The sequence below is a fragment of the Nerophis lumbriciformis genome, linkage group LG01 (genome assembly GCF_033978685.3).
Source record: "Nerophis lumbriciformis linkage group LG01, RoL_Nlum_v2.1, whole genome shotgun sequence".
Classification (NCBI taxonomy): Eukaryota; Metazoa; Chordata; class Actinopteri; order Syngnathiformes; family Syngnathidae; genus Nerophis; species Nerophis lumbriciformis.
In genome coordinates this window covers 5,995,080-6,016,909 of record NC_084548.2, presented here as the reverse complement: position 1 = coordinate 6,016,909, position 21,830 = coordinate 5,995,080, and the positions used below count along the sequence as shown (strand labels likewise).

The window sequence follows — 21,830 nt, the reverse complement described above, 5'->3', positions numbered from 1 at the left end:
CTGGACTCTCACAATATTATGTTAGATCCACTATGGACTGGACTCTCACACTATTATGTTGGATCCACTATGGACTGGACTCTCACTATTATGTTAGATCCACTATGGACTGGACTCTCACTATTATGTTAGATCCACTATGGACTGGATTCTCACACTATTATGTTAGATCCACTATGGACTGGACTCTCACAATATTATGTTAGATCCACTATGGACTGGACTCTCACTATTATGTTAGATCCACTATGGACTGGACTCTCACAATATTATGTTAGATCCACTATGGACTGGACTCTCACACTATTATGTTGGATCCACTATGGACTGGACTCTCACTATTATGTTAGATCCACTATGGACTGGACTCTCACTATTATGTTAGATCCACTATGGACTGGATTCTCACACTATTATGTTAGATCCACTATGGACTGGACTCTCACAATATTATGTTAGATCCACTATGGACTGGACTCTCACTATTATGTTAGATCCACTATGGACTGGACTCTCACACTATTATGTTAGATCCACTATGGACTGGACTCTCACTATTATGTTAGATCCACTATGGACTGGACTCACACTATTACGTTAGATCCACTATGGACTGGACTCTCACACTATTATGTTAGATCCACTATGGACTGGACTTTCACAATATTATGTTAGATCCACTATGGACTGGACTCTCACAATATTATGTTAGATCCACTATGGATTGGACTCTCACACTATTATGGTAGATCCACTATAGACTGGACTCTCACACTATTATGTTAGATCCACTATGGACTGGACTCTCACTATTATGTTAGATCCACTATGGACTGGACTCTCACACTATTATGTTAGATCCACTATGGACTGGGCTCTCACTATTATGTTAGATCCACTATGGACTGGACTCTCACACTATTATGTTAGATCCACTATGGACTGGACTCTCACTATTATGTTAGATCCACTATGGACTGGACTCACACTATTACGTTAGATCCAGTATGGACTGGACTCTCACACTATTATGCTAGATCCACTATGGACTGGACTCTCACAATATTATGTTAGATCCACTATGGACTGGACTCTCACAATATTATGTTAGATCCACTATGGATTGGACTCTCACACTATTATGGTAGATCCACTATAGACTGGACTCTCACACTATTATGTTAGATCCACTATGGACTGGACTCTCACTATTATGTTAGATCCACTATGGACTGGACTCTCACACTATTATGTTAGATCCACTATGGACTGGACTCTCACACTATTATGCTAGATCCACTATGGACTGGACTCTCACACTATTATGTTAGATCCACTATGGACTGGACTTTCACAATATCATGTTAGATCCACTATGGACTGGACTCTTACTATTATGTTGGATCCACTATGGACTGGACTTTCACAATATCATGTTAGATCCACTATGGACTGGACTCTCACACTATTATGCTAGATCCACTATGGACTGGACTCTCACAATATTATGTTAGATCCACTATGGACTGGACTCTCACTATTATGTTACATCCGATATGGACTGGACTCTCACACTATTATGTTAGATCCACTATGGACTGGACTCTCACTATTATGTTAGATCCACTATGGACGGGACTCTCACACTATTATGTTAGATCCACTATGGACTGGACTCTCACAATATTATGTTAGATCCACTATGGACTGGACTTTCACACTATTATGTTAGATGCACTATGGACTGGACTTTCACAATATTATGTTAGATCCACTACAGACTGGACTCTCACTATTATGTTAGATCCACTATGGACTGGACTCTCACACTATTATGCTAGATCCACTATGGACTGGACTCTCACACTATTATGCTAGATCCACTATGGACTGGACTCTCACAATATTATGTTAGATCCACTATGGACTGGACTCTCACACTATTATGTTTGATCCACTATGGACTGGACTCTCACTATTATGTTAGATCCACTATGGACTGGACTTTCACAATATTATGTTAGATCCACTACAGACTGGACTCTCACTATTATGTTAGATCCACTATGGACTGGACTCCCACTATTATGTTTGATCCATTATGGACTGGACTGTCACTATTATGTTAGATCCACTATGGACTGGACTCTCACACTATTATGTTAGATCCACTATGGCCTGGACTCTCACAATATTATGTTAGATCCACTATGGACTGGACTTTCACACTATTATGTTAGATCCACTATGGACTGGACTCTCACAATATTATGTTAGATCCACTATGGACTGGACTCTCACTATTATGTTAGATCCACTATGGACTAGACTCTCACTATTATGTTAGATCCACTATGAACTGGACTTTCACAATATTATGTTAGATCCACTATGGACTGGACTCTCACACTATTATGCTAGATCCACTACGGACTGGACTCTCACAATATTATGTTAGATCCACTATGGACTGGACTCTCACTATTATGTTAGATCCACTATGGACTGGACTCTCACTATTATGTTAAATCCACTATGGACTGGACTCTCACAATATTATGCTAGATCCACTATGGACTGGACTCTCACAATAGTATGTTAGATCCACTATGGACTGGACTCTCACACTATTATGTTAGATCCACTATGGACTGGACTCTCACACTTTTATGTTAGATCCACTATGGACTGGACTCTCACACTATTATGTTAGATCCACTACGGACTGGACTTTCACAATATTATGTTAGATCCACTATGGACTGGACTCTCACTATTATTTTAGATCCACTATGGACTAGACTCTCACTATTATGTTAGATCCACTATGGACTGGACTTTCACACTATTATGTTAGATCCACTATGGACTGGACTCTCTCACTATTATGTTAGATCCACTATGGACTGGACTCTCTCACTATTATGTTAGATCCACTATGGACTGGACTTTCACAATATTATGTTAGATCCACTACAGACTGGACTCTCACTATTATGTTAGATCCACTATGGACTGGACTCTCACTATTATGTTTGATCCATTATGGACTGGACTCTCACTATTATGTTAGATCCACTATGGACTGGACTCTCTCACTATTATGTTAGATCCACTATGGACTGGACTTTCACAATATTATGTTAGATCCACTACAGACTGGACTCTCACTATTATGTTAGATCCACTATGGACTGGACTCTCACTATTATGTTTGATCCATTATGGACTGGACTCTCACTATTATGTTAGATCCACTTTGGACTGAACTCTCACACTATTATGTTAGATCCATTATGGACTGGACTGTCACTATTATGTTAGATCCACTATGGACTGGACTCTCACTATTATGTTAGATCCATTATGGACAGGACTCTCACTATTACATCTGCGGCCCCCTCCAAGGTTTCTCATTGTCCCATTGGGTTGAGTTTTTCCTTGCCCTGATGTGGGATCTGAGGATGTCGTTGTGGCTTGTGCAGCCCTTTGAGACACTCGTAATTTAGGGCTATAAAAATAAACATTGATTGATTGATTGATTGATATATAAGGCTTTTAATTTTTTGCGCCTCCAGAAGGATTTATTTTTAATAATAATAATAATAATACATTTTATTCATAAGGCGCCTTTCTGGGCACTCAAGGACACCGTACAAAATCAAAACAATAAAATCAAATTGGATAAAAACAACAATAATAACAACAACAAAGATAGAGAAGAAAAGATGATTACAATGAATAAGCAGTCAGGAATAGGTGTGTTTTGAGTCTTGATTTGAAGAGGGATATTGAGTCCAAGTTACAAAGGTCTGGTGGCAAAGAGTCCAGTATGACTCTTTCAATATTTTGGGTTGGCGACACCTGCCCTAGATGAAGCCCATATGACACAGTTGAATCTAAAATAATGGCAATTGAAGGGCAATTCATTATTACGTGCACCTTAGAGATGCGCGGTTTGCGGACACAACCGCGGAGTCCGCGGATTATCCGCGGGTCGGGCGGTTGAAATAAAAAAAAAATTAGATTTTATCCGCGGGTCGGGTCGGGCGGTTGAAATGAAAAAAAATTAGATTTTAAATAGATTCAGGCGAGTGGCAGTTAAACCAATTCGGAAATATATATACATAGTTAAATGTTGCTACCCACATACGAAAAACGAGCAGGCACCTGCAGCATATGCCACAACAGAAGAAGAAGAAAAAAAGAGATGGCAACGCCGGCAGCAAACGTGGTACGCGACAAACTAAAAAAGGGAATACTAAAGACCAGGGGAAAAAAAGGCCAGAAAAGTTCAGCGTGGAATCGTTTTTATGAGGTTGTAAATCAGGATGATAGTAATGCTGGCTACGTGATTTGCAAGAGCTGCGACGCTGTTTATGTCTACGACAGTCACAAAACCGGGACATCTAACATGGTGCATCACATTTGTGCAAAACCCCGAACCTCCAAAAACACCCTGAGCATGAGCAGTTTCGTCCGCCGTGATCCCAGAAGAGTGCCAGAGGATGTTAAAACAAGATAGAACGCAGCTGCCTGCAGCAGTTTGAGTGGCGCGAGCGCGTTTGGAGGTGCGCTCAGCGCGGCTCCCAGATGATTGCGCACTGGTGTGCGTCTGGGCCGTGACAGCGTGGCACGCATTGAATGTCTCTGCTGAATTGGATCAGTCTCCTTTCTTTAACAGGCAAAAGCTTTATAACCTCACTAATGCCTTGCATCGTCTATATTAGATATATAACAACGGGCGGGTGGCGGGTGGCGGATGGCGGGCGGGTGCGGTTTTGATTAAATGTTAGTTCGGGTGGATGGCGGGTGGTTGACGACTTTTGTGATGCGGTTGCGGATGAAATAATTGCCTATCCGCGCATCTCTAGTGCACCTTGAAAACAGCATCACCTGCTGGTTTTAGTGGGACACTGCACTGAACAGATGAAGATGAACGTGTGTCAAATATGGCATCCGTGTAATATAATGCAATGTAATAATAATAACATGTGTGATTTTGCAGCGTGTGAGGAGAAAAATGGCTTTCTGCAGTGTAAAGCAGGTGAGTCAATATTAGTTTCTGTATTACTACTTTTTCCTTCTCTATCTAATGTCAAATACTGGTTTTGTCAACCTAGACTGGTACCCCAAGTATGTTGCTGTGCAGCAAAAAGAGGCCGTGGTCGTCGTCACCTTCAACCTGGCTCCTCCTATCATGGGCATCACGAGCTACTTCTGCATTTGTAGAGCAAACGGCAAGACGACATCCAGGGACATAATTCCTGTGAGTGAGCAAGACTGATGTTTGAAGTGCATTAACTCTTTATTACCTGTGTGAATGTGTTTGGTTTTTTTTTTACATACAGTAGTTGTTATTAATAAGCATTAATGCAATGCACATTAATATTCAATGTGCATTTCTCCAGAATCTTTCGAGAAACAAAACACACCACAGCTTCGCACTCGAAGACCTCGAAGAAGGAAGTAATTACACATGCGAGGTAAATACCAACATGCAGTATATGTGTATGTATATATTGTGAGTCATACCAAAGACTACAAAAATGGGACCCATTACCTCCCTGCTTGGCACTCAGCATCAATGGTTGGAATTGGGGGTTAAATCACCAAAAATGATTCTCGGGCGTGGCCACCGCTGCTGCTCACTGCTCCCCTCACATCCCAGGGGGTGATCAAGGGTGATGGGTCAAATGCAGGGAATAATTTCGCCACACCTAGTGTGTGTGTGACAATCATTGGTACTTTAACTTAAGTATATATATATATATTGTCAGGACGTGGACTATGGTGTGTTTGTTTTCCCGAGATGCAGGTAAAGCTGGACTGGCCATGGCGTGAAGGTGAAGACATATTTAATTTGAACACTCAAAAAAAAAGAAACAAACAAAAGGCGCTCACAGTGGAGGTACAAAACTTGGCTATAAACACAAAACGTGCACAAAGGCAGAAACTATGAACAATGAAACAAAAGCACTAACTGTGGCATTGATAAACAAAAACTTACTTGGACGTGGCATGAAGTGCGCAGAGGTAAACAGATCGTGACGGGTATGAATGTGGGATGTCGCCAGAACGACGAACTGAAAACAATGAACTTAAATACTATAGACATGATTAGTGAAAGCAGGTGCGTGACTCAATACGTGAAACAGGTGCGTGACGTGACAGGTGAAAACTAATGGTTGCTATGGTGACAAAACAACAAAAGTGCACAAAAAGTCCAAAAACAAAACCGAACATGACTAAAACAAAACATGATCACACAGACATGACATATATATATATATATATATATATATATATATATATGTATGTATGTATATGTGTATATATATATATATATATATATACGTGTATGTATATATATATATATATATATATATATATATACGTATATATATATATGTATATATGTATGTATGTATTAGAGATGCGCGGTTTGCGGGCACAACCGCGGAGTCCGCGGATTATCCGCGGATCGGGCGGATGAAATTAAAAAAAATAAGATTTTATCCGCGCGCGGGTCGGGTCGGGCGGATTAATTAGATTATTTTTTTTGATTTTTTTTTTTTTTTTTTGCGGGTGGCAGTTAAACCAATTCGGAAATATATATACATAGTTAAATGTTGTTACCCACATACGAAAAATGAGCAGGCACCTGCTGCATATGCCACAACAGAAGAAAAAAAAAGAAAAGAGATGGACACTTTTACGGAGCGGAGAAGGGACGCCTCGCCGGGGTCCGGGACCGAGGCCCCTTCCCCCGAGAGGGCCCCACCGGGAGCCGTAGCTGAGGCGATCCGCGAGAAGGGCCCGACGCACGTCCAGGGTCACCACCGCGCCCACCGCACCGACACCCCGCCTCGTCCGCCTTCGCCGCGGCCGGCGTCACGCGCAGCAGGTAAGCAGCTTACCTGCCCGCCACCCCTGTGGCCGGGGGCTCGTAACAGGGGTCACTCCGCGCGCTCCGCCCGCGCAGCTTACCTGCCCGCCACCCCTGTTGCCGGGGGCGCGTAACAGGGGTCACTCCGCGCGCAGTGCGCTCACGAAAGGGGTGGGGCTCACCCTGGTTTACATAGAGAGCAGGACGGTGGCCATGGAAGTCGGAACCCGCTAAGGAGTGTGTAACAACCCACCTGCCGAATCAACTAGCCCTGAAAATGGATGGCGCTGGAGCGTGGGCCCATACCCGGCCGTCGCCGGCAGCGAGACGCGCTTGGAGGTGCGCTCAGCGTGGCTCCCATATGATTGCGCACTGGTGTGCGTCTGGGTCGTGACAGCGTGGCACGCGAAAGTCTGTGCTGCATTGGATCAGTCTCCTTTCTTTAACAGGCAAAAGCTTTATAACCTCACCATACCTGCCAACTTTTGAAATCAGAAAAACCTAGTAGCCAGGGTCCAAGGGCCGCAGGCCCCGGTAGGTCCAGAACAAAGTCCTGGTGGAGGGTTCAGGGCTTCGCCCCCCGACGCAAAATGATTATTAGCATTCAGACAGGTTAAAATGTTGCTAAAACCATCACTTTTCTATCAGTCACAGTGACTTTTCAAAACAAAAATATTACAGCAAAAATCATATGGGTTGATTGGCATGTTTATTCTGTAAGCTAACTTCAATAGTTTGAAATTATTTTGACAGTTAATGCCAGTTATCCTGTCAACCTTTCACAAGACTTCAATTTGTTAATTGAAAGTATAAACAGTATAAACACTTTTTACAGTAAACAAATGGTAAAACAGTACTAAACAATTCCATAAAAAAAAAAATTGGTGTCATTATTAACTTTCTGTCCAAGCTTGTATAATCTACTGCCTTGTTCAATTGTAAAAAATATTCTGTGCCTAAAATTCACATTTCTATCACAATTATCATACTGTAAACATGGTAAGCTAACTTCATTAAAATTAATAGTCCTGTCAATAGCATGGAATTACAATTCAAATGTAGTTTTTTTGTAAGCCTTTCAAAAGAATTCAAAATATGAAAAATTAATGAAAATTAATTTAAGCCATCAGACACTTGAAAAGTGGCACATCACATCTCTAATGTAATCATTTGAACTTTTCAACAGAAATAGCACTGCAAAAATATTAAGGACATACTTCTGTATTTTGGTAGTTATGCTGTCAACATTTAACAAGATTTCTTCAACTTGGACTTGAAAGCATAAATAGTATAAACACTTTTAACAGTATGTCGTGCTGTGAAATACAGCCGACAGGATTGCGCACCAAACACGAAGCAAGGCCAAAGCGCACGCGCGCATGGTGCAGGAGAACAAAGGACTTCTTTCATTTAAGGTTTGTGATAAACCATCAAACTCATTCGTTAAAAGGACTCTATAGTAATATAAAGCAAATTTTTCTGGACATTATCATGCAAGAAAAGTTTATTTTTGGGACCGCGATCACCGCGTAATGATTTTTAAAGGTTGCATTACAAACATTTAACTGTCCCATGTGATCAGCCAGTGCGATTGGAAATCCATGCTCAATTATTGCCTCCGTAAATAAAACTTCGGGCGGGTGCGGGCGGATGGCGGGCGGGTGCAGTTCTGATCAAACGTTACATCGGGTGGATGGCGGATGGTTGACGACTTTCTGACGCGGTTGCGGATGAAATAAATTGCCTATCCGCGCATCTCTAGTATGTATGTATATATGTATATGTATTAATATATGTGTGTATATTTATATATATATATATATATATATATATATATATATATATATATATATAGTCACTCTTTTCACTTTTTTATGGATATTCCTTATCTTATTTCTACTGCTGCCTTTTTTTTCATTACCAATGTATTGTTTGCTTTGTTTAGCTGTGATTTTATTTAAACATGTTTACCTTTTTGTTTTTAATTTTTGCAGCACTTTGGGGAAATAGTGGCTGTTTTTAAAATAAATGATTAAACCCTGACGTCCTTTAAACCTTTATTTGGCATTTTTACTGTATTACACGCTCATCGAAGGCTTTGAATTCAAATTAAACATGAACAGAACGTCAGTGTGACGCTTGAAATAGTCAACGTTTAAATGTCTAACAATCATTTCAATCTGTTAGCTAAAAAAAAACACAATACATTTCCTCATTTCCATGCAGATTGCAGCCAACCAAGTAGACGCGGTGAGAAAAGTATTCAACGTCTACGTCAAGAAGCAGGGTAAGTGACATTTTGAATGATAATATGTAGATGTGCACTGCAAAAACTGAAATCTAAGTAAGATTTATAAAATAAGGGTGATATTTGCTTATTTTCTGTCTGATACGATAATTCTTCTCACTAAGCAGATTTTATGTTAATGTGTTTTACTTGTTTTAAGGGTTTTGGTCCTAAATGATCTCAGTAAGATATTACAGCTGAGATTTGATGACCTATATTGAGTAAAACATGCTTGAAACTAGAATATCAACTGTTGCAAAGCTGTGTCATCAACACTCACAAGTATAAAACTACTTTTTTAAAGTAATCATTTCTTATTTCAAGCATGAAAAAAAAAAATCATGACTTTGACACAATTTACTGTTTTATTTTCAATGAAACAATAGAAAACACGTACTCATATAGTAGTACAGTTGGCACAGTACAGTAAACTGACAGTTAATATTTAAACATTTAACGTTTCTAACAATTTTGAACAGAAATAGTTCATGCACATTCAGATAAATTCTTCAAAATGACAATTAAAAACGTTTTGGCCGGGGGCCGGGCTGTATATATGCGCACTAATTGACTGAAAGAGCACGCACTTGGCGCGATGATGTCATGTTATCCATGGAAAAATGCATTTTTAGACAATATGATTTGCCTGAGCGGCTAGGAGACCCCGAGAGTAACAAGCGGTTGCCTTGTTGCCTTTCCATTAAGAATAATAAATTCGTTTTTAGTATAAGTTTGCTGGTTTCAAGAAATGTAATGCCGAGCGCATATCATTATGTCAAGATAATGGCACTAGCATTTACTTAATTTTAGAATATTTTTCAACATATTGAGAAAAAAGATCTCTTTTTTTTCTACCAAGAAAAGTGCACTTGTTATTAGTGAGAATATACTTATTTTAAGATATTTTTGGGTTCATTGAAGTTAGCTAATTAGGGCCCGCATGGCCCATTGTATAAGGACTCCCAAAGGGAGTCCTTATGCAATGGGACATAAGGACCTATTGAATTTGTAAGGTTTTATTCTTTATTCTTCCGCCGCCACATGAAACTGTAATTTGACCCACTTAACATGCTTCAAAACTCACCATATTTGACCCACACATCAGGACTTGCGAAAATTGCCTTTTTTTTTAAAAAAACGAACCACAAAACTCAAAATTGCGCTCTAGGGCCCCCTAGGAAAAAAAAAACTAGACTGCCTGTAACTCCCACTAGGAAGGTCGGAGAGACATGAAACAAAAACCTCTATGTAGGTCTGACTTAGACCTACATTTCATAATAGTACATTCTCGGGCTAAAATCAACAGGAAGTTGGCAATTCCCCCTTCAAGACAAAAAAGTACTAAAAACAGTAACTTTTGCCTCTTTGAGCTGTATTTTGACCCCCTTAACATGCTTCAAAACTCACCAAACTGAACGCACACATCAGGACTGTCAAACATTGCGATCTAAAAAAAAAAACCTAACCCCAAATCTCAAAATTGCGCTCTACTGCAATTTTTTAATAAAACGCAAAAAAAAACTGCTCCTCGGAAGAAAAAAATGACAAAACTGCCTGTAACTCCCACTGGGAAGGTCGGAGAGACATGAAACAAAAACCTCTATGTAGGTCTTACTTAGACCTACATTTCATAAATTCACAACCCCCAGCAAAAATCAACAGGAAGTTTGCTATTCCCCCTTCAAAACAAATTTTTTGTAAAAACCGGTCACCTTCCTTCAAAAACGAACTCCTCTGAGCGCGTTTGTCGTTTCGCCTTCAAACTAACACAGGAGAGAGATTGAACCCTTGTGATTACAATGACAGAAGCGCTTTTTTTTCTAACTGCTCCGGTTTTGATTTTATGACCCTTCAAAGACCCGCTGCGCTGCTGTTTTTTTAAGATGGCTGCTTAAAAGCAGCAAGCACCAGCGTGCCCACACAATGCAGACAAGGTAGGTACACTAGACAAAAGTCTTGGGACACTTCAGACTAAAAGTAGACAAAAGTATTGGGACACTTATGACTATCACTGGACAAAAGTATTGGGACATTTAGGACTAGCACCTGCCAAATACGCGGGCCCGACCAATGCTGCTTGCAGCTTTAATTTTACTTGTTTTGGAAAGTCTTGACAAAATGTTTTTGTTCTATTGGCAGATAATTTTGCTTAGTTCAAATAAAATACCCCTCATTTTTGTATTTTTTTTTTCTTGCTTTTGAACACTGACTTTTTGCAGTGTGGACACTTAAAGATGATTATATAATACAATGTATTGTCCTATCTGGCCCTCAGAATCTACACTGGGACATCACAACTTTCCCTACTGGAGTCTGGCCTTTCTTTTTGTGTTTGCTGCAGCGATCATTTTTGTTGTCATCCTGGTTCTGCGCATGAGGAAACGCGACACGCAAACAAAGAAACGTATCATCCAACCAGGTTGTTATTATCTAATTATATTATTATGTGCTACATGCAGCTGTTTGTAATTATTTTTGTTCCTGCTTAGAAATAATGATCAAGCACCATGAAGACGAGACTGCCAAGAAGGAAGAAATAGTACCGCTGTGCGGAAATAGGAAGACTCCTCCCACTCTTCTTATTTGCTACAGCAGGTGTGATGGCCCCGCCCACATGGACGCTGTCATGAAGTTGGCATCCTTCATACAGCAGCACATGGCCACCAAGGTACAGTAGTAGCTTTGCTTTTATAATCCACCTCAATGTGATTGTTTCTTACAAATATAATGCGAAAAGTTGAGAAATTATTATTCCGTGAAACAACATTTATATAATTTGCTTTTTTTGTGTGTTATTATTTATTAATTGTGTTTTATTTCCGGACTGAAATATTTAATGCCGCTCCCAGTCTGTGGAACGCTCTCCCTGACCACCTGAGGGCACCACAGACTGTGGATGCTTTTAAAAAAAGCTTAAAAGTCCTTCTTTAAAAAAAAAAATTTTTTAAAAGCCTTTTTTTTTAGATGTATGCATACTAGTTATAGCTTATTTTTATTTATTTATTTATTATCTTTTTATTTATTTATCTATTTTATTTTATTTATTTATTTTCAATACACTGTAGCACTTTGAGATTGTTTACTCAATATAAAGTGCTTTTTACAAATAAAATCTATTATTATTATTATTTGTGAGTGTGAATGTTGTCTGTGTATCTGTGTTGGCCCTGTGATGAGGTGGCGACTTGTCCAGGGTGTACCCCGCCTTCCGCCCGATTGCAGCTGAGATAGGCTCCAGCGACCCCAAAGGGAATAAGCGGTAGAAAATGGATGGATGGATGGATGTTAAATGTTTATGTTTTTTAAATAGTGCTTGTAAACCATCATAATTCCACAGGACAGTGCCAATATTGTGTCCTTTATTCGTTTATCGTTCGCTGTTGACTGGCAATCATTTTGTCCCTATTGTCATTACTTTTATTTTTATATTTTTTGCAGTCCAATGAAAAGTGGGTGTTAATTATTCATTATTATAACTGTATTTCATTAACATCATCAACATGAACACATTTTTCTTGGTGATATGTTTGCCCGACAAAATTAATAATATTACACACATTGTACTATATTAGAGGTGGGCAGGGTTGGGGGGCGGGGGTTTGGTGGTAGCGTGGGGGTGTATATGCAAGGGGTTCTGGGTATTTGTTCTGTTATGTTTATGTTGTGATGTTCTCCCGAAATGTGTTTGTCATTCTTGTTTGGTGTGGGTTCACAGTGTGGCGCATATTTGTAACAGTGTTAAAGTTGTTTATACGGCCACCCTCAGTGTGACCTGTATGGCTGTTGTCCAAGTATGCCTTGCATTCACTTGTGTGTGTGTTAAAGCCGCATATATTATGTGACTGGGCTGGCACGCTGTTTGTATGGAGGAAAAGCGGATGTGACGACAGGTTGTAGAGGACGCTAAAGGCAGTGCTTCTAAGGCACGCCCCCAATACGGGAGAAATTCGGGAGAATGGTTGCCTCGGGAGATTTTTGGGAGGATTGAAAATAACACGCCGTCATGCCCGGGAACCGGTACTTTTCAAACAGAGTATAGTACCGTTTTTGATTCATTAGTACCGCGATACTATACTAGCAGCGGTATACCGTACAACCCTAATTTGTACTCATTTTCACCACTGAAGCAGTGCTCAGTATTACATATGAATTAATTGGGGAAACAGCAGCATCTGCTGGTTGTAGTGAGGCACTACATCTTGTCTTTAATTAACCTCTTAAGGCCCAAGCTGTTTGTTTACATGCTTTTTTTATTTCTCTTTGCTATTTGGGCTTATTGGACCCTAAATAGGATAAAAATTAGAGATAAATGCGTTAAAATGTAATGTAATATCGGAAATTATCGATATTGTTTTTTTTATTATAGGTATCGTTTTTTTTTTTTTTTTTTATTAAATCAACATAAAAAACACAAGATACACTTACAATTAGTGCACCAACCCAAAAGGGTTGTTTCTTTCTGTTATTAATATTGTGGTTCCTACATTATATATCAATATATATCAATACAGTCTGCAAGGGATACAGTCCGTAAGCACACATGATTGTGCGTGCTGCTGGTCCACTAATAGTACTAACCTTTAACACTTAATTTTACTAATTTTCATTCATTACTAGTTTCTATGTAACTGTTTTTATATTGTTTTACTTTCTTTTTTATTCAAGAAAATGTTTTTAATTTATTTATCTTATTTTATTTTATTATTATTTTTTAAAAGTACCTTATCTTCACCATACCTGGTTGTCATGACTTGGTCTTGGGTGTGTGCTTTTCCGGGATGCAACGGAAAGTTGGCTCGGGCGAGACGGGAATGAAGGTACATGATTTATTAATTATTATCAAAAAAAAAGGAATAAATGAAAGCGCGCACAGTGGCGGAGAATAAACTATGAAATCAAAAGACTATAGCAAAAAGTACAAACGAAAAACACGCACAATGGCGGAGAACAAACTATGAAACCAAAAAGACTATAAACATGGAACAAAAACTTACTTGGCTTGGACAAAAATAGTTGCATGGAGAATGGACATGGAAAGAAGTATCAGGCATGGACAGAGCATAAATGTGGTGGTGTCGTCAGCCGAACAACAGAAAATGAAAAGCTTAAATAACACAGACATGATTAACGAAAACAGGTGCGTGACTCAAAACGTGAAACAGGTGCGTGACGTGACAGGTGAAAACTAATGGTTGCTATGGTGACAAACAAGAGTGTACAATGAGTCCAAACGTGGAACAGGTGAAACTAATGGGTAATCATGCAAACAAGACAAGGGAGTGAAAAGCCAGAAACTAAACTAAACATGACTTAAAACAAAACATGATTACACAGACATGACACTGGTTGTCCAAATTAGGCATAATAATGGGTTAATTCCAAGACTGTATATATCGGTTGATATCGGTATCGGTAATTAAAGAGTTGGACAATATCGGAATATCGGATATCGGCAACAAGCCATTATCGGACATCCCTAATAAAAAAGAATAATTATCTTTCGATATGATGTACTTAGTCCATAGGTAACAAATGTGTACTCCATGTTTAGTGACATGCTAATTCTTATTTTTACACTTTTTTCCCCCCAAATTCCATTGTATGTTATACTCTTCTGACACCACCAGATGGCAGTATAAGTGTCCACATAAGCGGCCATAAGACCCCAATTCAGTAGTGTACACAATTTTGGAAATAAGAGCTAAAAGGTGCTGTCCACGCATGTGGCCACTAAGGCCTTTAGAGTGCAAACCAAAGCCTTGGCTGAGGTCTCATCGCCTGCTTCCTTCCTCCCACCAGGTGTCCCTGGATCGTTGGGATTCTTTGGAAATGTCCAAGGAGGGACAAATGGCCTGGTACTGCCGCCACATCCGTGACAGTGACTTCATCTTAGTGGTCTGTTCTGGGGGTCTTTGCCAGAGACCCCTGCCTTCACCACAGGGGGTGCCTAAAAATATGTCAGAAATGAGCTGTGAGGCAACCTTACACAGCGAGGTGATGGTACGCCTCGTGGGAGAGGAAGTGGGCCGAGCTATATCCGGCGGCGAGGACCTGTCTAAATACATGACGGCCACTTTTGACTACTCTGAGGAGAAGGACGTCCCCATGGAGCTCCGGCCGGTGGTGCGGTACAAGCTGACCGCTGACTTGCCGCTGCTTTTCTCGCGCCTTCACCAAGTGCCGCTTCACAGTCCCGGTCGCTACGTGTCCATAAAGTACATCTCGGACGAAGAGTTCACTGAGATGCCCGCCGGACAAGCTTTGCAGCAGGCTATCAGTAAAGCAAAGAAGGCCATGACAGGACTTCCCCAAAAGCAAGACGTACGTCTAAAAATACCCGAGTGATGCAGAAATAGCTGGCTAACACAGCCCCTCCAGGAATTGTCCAATCTCTCCAATATACTCGAAACATTTTGGCCAATCAAATTCGACAATACATCAACTCTTTATTGCTCAACTAACTGTACACAATCATCATCCTCTCGCATTCTACAGCGCTAAGCCTTCTGGTTAATGTAGGATAGGATAGGACTTTATTGTCATTGCACAAGTACAACGAAACTATGTTTTCAGCACAAACCCGTTCAAGATTAGACAAACAAACAGTGTACAGGGTTACAGAACAGGAACGCTGTTCTGTAACAGCCCCGTAAAAGATAAGAAAAAGGTAAAACGCTGGGGAAGAAGATGAGTAAAAAAATACAATCTAGACTGGGCTCCTAAGGGGGCCTAGTCTGGAGTGGGAAAAAACCTCCATGCCATGCACACATAAACATGTTACATTTAATCACGACAACTCACAACAGAGGGGCAGGGAGTTGGGGCCCTGGAGGTCGACTGCTGCTATGAAGCGCTGCCAGCCGACCATCACCCCGAGGGGAATCAAGCGGTGGTGAAGGCGTGGGGGATATATGCCCATTGTCTTGGGTGTGTTGTAATGTAGTATGTAACATTTACACGTATTTATGTATTTATTCAACTTCTGTTCATCCAGGGTGAGGCAATTAAGATCAGATTCTCCTTAGACTTAGACTTAGACTTCCTTTTTATTGTCATTCAAATTTGAACTTTACAGTACAGATAATAACAAAATGTCATTGCATTAGCTCATTGTAGTGCAAGATAAAAAAGCAATAAGGTGCATATATAAATAAATAGATTTCTGTACAGATAAATATATTGCACTTTTGCATATGCATCCACGTTTATGGATGTATGTTATATTGTCTTTATATTCCAGCCAGTTAATCCATTTTTTGTGGGGAATTGAGGGGATTATTTTTAATGCGTTCAAGAGTCTTACGGCCTGAGGAAAGAAACTGTTACAGAACCTGGAGGTTCTGCTACGGAGGCTGCAGACCTCTTTCTAGAGTCCATCAGGGAAAACAGAGAGCAAAGAAGCAGTATTTAAGTTAAAGTTAAAGTACTAATGATTGTCAAACGCACACACTAGGTGTAGCAAAATTATTCTGCATTTGACCCATCACCTTTGATCACCCCCTGGGAGGTGAGGGGAGCAGTGAACAGCAGCGGTGGCTATGCCCAGGAATCATTTTTGGTGATTTGATTCATTCATTCCAACCCTTGATGGATGCTGGGAGGTAATGGGTCCCATTTTTATAGACTTTGGTATGACTCGGTTTGGTGGCTGCAGGATTAGGTCTCTGCTTTTTGCAGATGATGTGGTCCTGATGGCTTCATCTGGCCAGGATCTTCAGCTCTCACTGGATCGGTTCGCAGCCGAGTGTGAAGCGACTGGGATGAGAATCAGCACCTCCAAGTCCGAGTCCATGGCTCTCGCCCGGAAAAGGGTGGAGTGCCATCTCCGGGTTGGGGAGGAGACCCTGCCCCAAGTGGAGGAGTTCAAGTACCTCGGAGTCTTGTTCACGAGTGAGGGAAGAGTGGATCGTGAGATCGACAGGCGGATCGGTGCGGCATCTTCAGTAATGCGGACGCTGTATCGATCCGTTGTGGTGAAGAAGGAGCTGAGCCGGAAGGCAAAGCTCTCAATTTACCGGTCGATCTACGTTCCCATCCTCACCTATGGTCATGAGCTTTGGGTTATGACCGAAAGGACAAGATCACGGGTACAAGCGGCCGAAATGAGTTTCCTCCGCCGGGTGGCGGGTCTCTCCCTTAGAGATAGGGTGAGAAGCTCTGTCATCACGGAGGAGCTCAAAGTAAAGCCACTGCTCCTCCACATCGAGAGGAGCCAGATGAGGTGGTTCGGGCATCTGGTCAGGATGCCACCCGATCGCCTCCCTCGGGAGGTGTTTAAGGCACGTCCGACCGGTAGGAGGCCACGGGGAAGACCCAGGACACGTTGGGAAGACTATGTCTCCCGGCTGGCCTGGGAACGCCTCGGGATCCCCCGGGAGGAGCTGGACGAAGTGGCTGGGGAGAGGGAAGTCTGGGCTTCCCTGCTTAGGCTGCTGCCCCCGCGACCCGACCTCGGATAAGCGGAAGAAGATGGATGGATGGATGGATGGTATGACTCGGCCGGGGTTTGAACTCACAGCCTACCGATCTCAGGGCGGACACTCTAACCACTAGGCCACACGTTGGAGGTGTTGTAGTGTGATGATCATTTCTCATTAGCTATCATTCACCGACAAAAATGTCTGCGATAGATTGTTCTCCACAGTTCACAAATGCTTTAACTGGAACATAAATGAATGTATAAGATAGACAAACACTTTTTAAGCGGAAAAAAACACGGAAAATGTCTGCGGAGCAGACATTAAAGAAGCCCGTGGTGTTTCTTTCTGTAAATATAGTTCATTATAAGTATTACGTGCTTTTACTGCCATCTAGTGTCTACTTTTAAGTCTGTGCTGTGTAAAAGGAGTAAAACTACAATTTCCTATATTTGTTGAAATCATGTGCTTTTTGATGTTAAGGTTACAACACTTAAAAACATGTAAAACAATTTCATAACATCACAAGTGGATTCGATTTTATTGAATAAAAAAATAAACCTCAGATCATCATAACTTATGCCGCATTTTTCTAAAAAAGGATCAAGCATTTTAGGCGGCAACAATCACAAAAAGCCCCCAAAATCCTGGAGCGACTGAATTTAGTTCCAGAGCGAACAGCTTGCAGACTGACACTTCACCACCGGGTGTCGCCAGATCCTACTTTACACTTTTTCTGAGCAAATTGGCACAATCATCAACCATTGACCCCTGTTAAAAGTTGATTGAATGTAAATTGGAAAAAGGCCTGAAAACTTTCTGAAGAACCTGCCGTAAATTCAAGCACTTTAAGCCTCAACAATCACAGAGTTTAGTTGTCAAGTCAGTGATGGACACAAAACGTGACCAAATGAGATGATGCTTGGATACTTCAGTTGTGTATCGAGAACAAGCAGCATGTTTGCAGTGCACTTTGACCTATGAATTTTATAGGAGGTATGTGCCCTCAAAATAATGCATGAACACTTCAGTTAAGCTAAGCATATATATATGTGTGTGTATATCCCTTTTGACACTCGGGCCATGCCGTAGCAGGGGGAACTTGGCTGCAGTTCACTTGCTCCTGATGAGCATACTTGCCAACCCTCCCGAATTTTCCGGGAGACTCCCGAAATTCAGCGCCTCTCCCGAAAACCTCCCGGGACAAATATTCTCCCGAAATTCTATTTTCAACCGGAGCTGGAGGCCACGCCCCCTCCAGTGAGTGAGGACAGCCTTTTTTCACGACGGGAGGCCAACAGGGTGACAAGAACTAAATCATCCAGACGAGATAAATTGTATTATTATGTTTATCTTACCTAAAAATAAATATATTTATTTAATTTAAAAAAAAAAAAACGAAATAAATGTTTACTATATTTTGCTAAAAACATCAAAATTAATTGTATTTTTATTTATATTTTTTCTGACTCCTTTTTACATCCAGCCATTAGAATTATACATTAAAATAAACATATTTGAAATAATTAATTTTAAATTATCATAATATTTCATTTAAAATGACCATATTTAATTATTGAAATAATTGCTTGTTTATCAACAACTTTAGTATTTTATTCATTACATTTTGAAGCTCTCAGAAGCCAAGTTATGTTATATTCCTTAATATTTATTTATGCAAGTTTGAAGTATCAATTATCTAAACACAGTTTTATTAGCATATTTTCAGGATGTAGAGATATATATATACATATATATATATATATATATATATATATATATATATATATATATATATATATATATATATATATATATATATATATATATATATATATATGTATGTATATGTGTATATATATATATATATATATATATATATATATATATATATATATATATATATGTATGTGTATATATATATATATGTGTATGTGTATATATGTATATGTATATATATGCGTATATGTATGAAATATTTGACTTGGTGAATTCTAGCTGTCAATATACTCCTCCCCTCTTAACCACGCCCTCAACCACGCCCTGCCCCACCCCCGACCACGCCCCCACCCCCACCTCCCGAAATCGGAGGTCTCAAGGTTGGCAAGTATGCTGATGAGGCACAAGCGAACAGTGCAGAAATGGAAAAAATAAAGTATACCTTCTGGAAATATCAGGGTCAAAGCCATGGCAAGTTGTTCTCCCGACAAGAAAGGACTATTTTTTGCCGTGAGAAGAGGAGACGCCCCTGCAGCAAACACCTGCTGCGCGTGTCGTTCTCGGGTGGGTTGGTGTATATATACATATAGAAATATATATACTGTACATATATGCATATATATACATATGTATTTATATACATATATATGTCTATATATACACATATGTCTATATCAGTGGTTCTTAACCTGGGTTCAATCGAACCCTAGGGGTTCGGTGAGTCGGCCTCAGGGGTTCGGCGGAGCCTCTACCACGGAGGTCAAGACTTGTAAATAAAAACTTCTCCCTATCGGCGTATTATGGATACCCCCAAATGATGTTCCCTCTAATTTTCCATATGCTTGAGCAAACGCAAAAACTCCTTGAGCATTCAGTGGAGCAACATGTGAGCGACGAGATGTTTCTGGAATCAGAGACATTTCTGTACCCATGGAACTGAAGCAAACAATTGCCACGCACTTAGATGAGCTTGCAAAGTCTCTCGACGGATATTTCCCTACAAGAGAGTCATATCCGGCATGGGTGAGACAGCAAATGTCAATGATGAATACCTCGACGAAATCATTGAAATTCAGCAGAGCCAGGTTCAACAGCAACTCTTTAGAACAACAACGCTCTCAACCTTTTGGTGTCGACAAATGCAAAAGTCTCCAGTTATTGCTGAGAAAGCCCCGGAATTTTTTATACCATTTGTTACAACATATCTTTGCGAGCAATCCTTTTCGAGGATGCTGGAAATAAAAACGAAGAAAAAGAACAGACTAGGGACCATTTAGTGTTGCCAATCAACCTATCCCTAGGTGCATGTCTTTAGAGGTGGGAGGAAGCCGGAGTACCCGGAGAGAACCCACGCAGTCACGGGGAGAACATGCAAACTCCACACAGAAAGATCCCGAGTCCGGGATTGAACTCAGGACTACTCAGGACCTTTGTATTGAGAGGCAGATGCACTAACCCCTGTTCCACTGTGCTGTCCATATATGACATACTTGCCAACCCTCCCGGATTTTCCGGGAGACTCCCGAAATTCAGTGCCTCTCCCGAAAACCTCCCGGAAGAAATTTTCTCCCGAAAATCTCCCGGAATTCAGCCGGAGCTGGAGGCCACGCCCCCTCCAGCATGCAGACCTGAGTCCAGTGTGCGCACACAAGGAGACGAAGCAGAAGAACGAGACCATAGTCGAAGAGCGCAGGGGAGACACTTCTCCAGGGCCGATGTATGCTCGGGGCAACACCCTTCACCTTACCCGGCAGTGGGTCTCCACAGCGGACGACTTTAGGGTGAATGATGAGTCCGGCGATTAGTTGCAAATCTTGCTTTATTGATTGCTTGCACACAGCCAATCCAACACAAAACCAACTAGTCCCTCTCACGCTACCGCTCCCTCTCTTCTCTCGCCCACACACTCACTGACGTCACTCACCTCACATGCTGTCACCTATTAAAGGGCCACACACACACATACTCTACTCTCATAACACACAGTACAGTTAGTAGAACAACTGTGTTTTCATTACTGTGTATTTGATAGGTGCCATTGCCCCGGAATTGTATTGCATTGTACTTTCAAGTACAACAATGAGTAGATGAGTGTTATGTGTGTGTGTATATGTGTAAATAAATGAACACTGAAATTCAAGTATTTCTTTTATTTATATACATAATAAAATAAATAAATATATATAGCGAGAATTGACTGAAAGTCAACTATTTCATACATATATATATATATATATATATATATATATATATATATATATATATATATATATATATATATATATATATATATATATATATATATATATATATATGTGTGTATATATATATATATATATATATATATATATATATATATATATATATATATATATATATATATATGTGTGTATATATATATATATATATATATATATATATATATATATATATATATATATATATATGTATATATATATATATATATATATATATATATATATATATGAAATACTCGAGTTGGTGAATTCTCGCTGTA

At 40.2% G+C, this 21,830-nt stretch overlaps 1 protein-coding gene across 1 annotated transcript in view; it reads left to right on the top strand.

Annotated features, from left to right (window-relative positions):
• Positions 1-16,587, top strand: part of LOC133612720 (interleukin-17 receptor D) — a 44,000-nt gene extending 27,413 nt beyond the window's left edge. The window contains exons 6-12 of the mRNA XM_061970380.1: positions 5,009-5,047; positions 5,124-5,269; positions 5,412-5,486; positions 9,116-9,176; positions 11,452-11,595; positions 11,666-11,844; positions 14,976-16,587. Coding sequence (XP_061826364.1) covers positions 5,009-5,047; positions 5,124-5,269; positions 5,412-5,486; positions 9,116-9,176; positions 11,452-11,595; positions 11,666-11,844; positions 14,976-15,521 — 1,190 coding nt within the window. The 3' untranslated portion in view covers positions 15,522-16,587. The remainder of the gene's footprint in view (positions 1-5,008; positions 5,048-5,123; positions 5,270-5,411; positions 5,487-9,115; positions 9,177-11,451; positions 11,596-11,665; positions 11,845-14,975) is intronic.
• Positions 16,588-21,830: the final 5,243 nt, after the last annotated feature.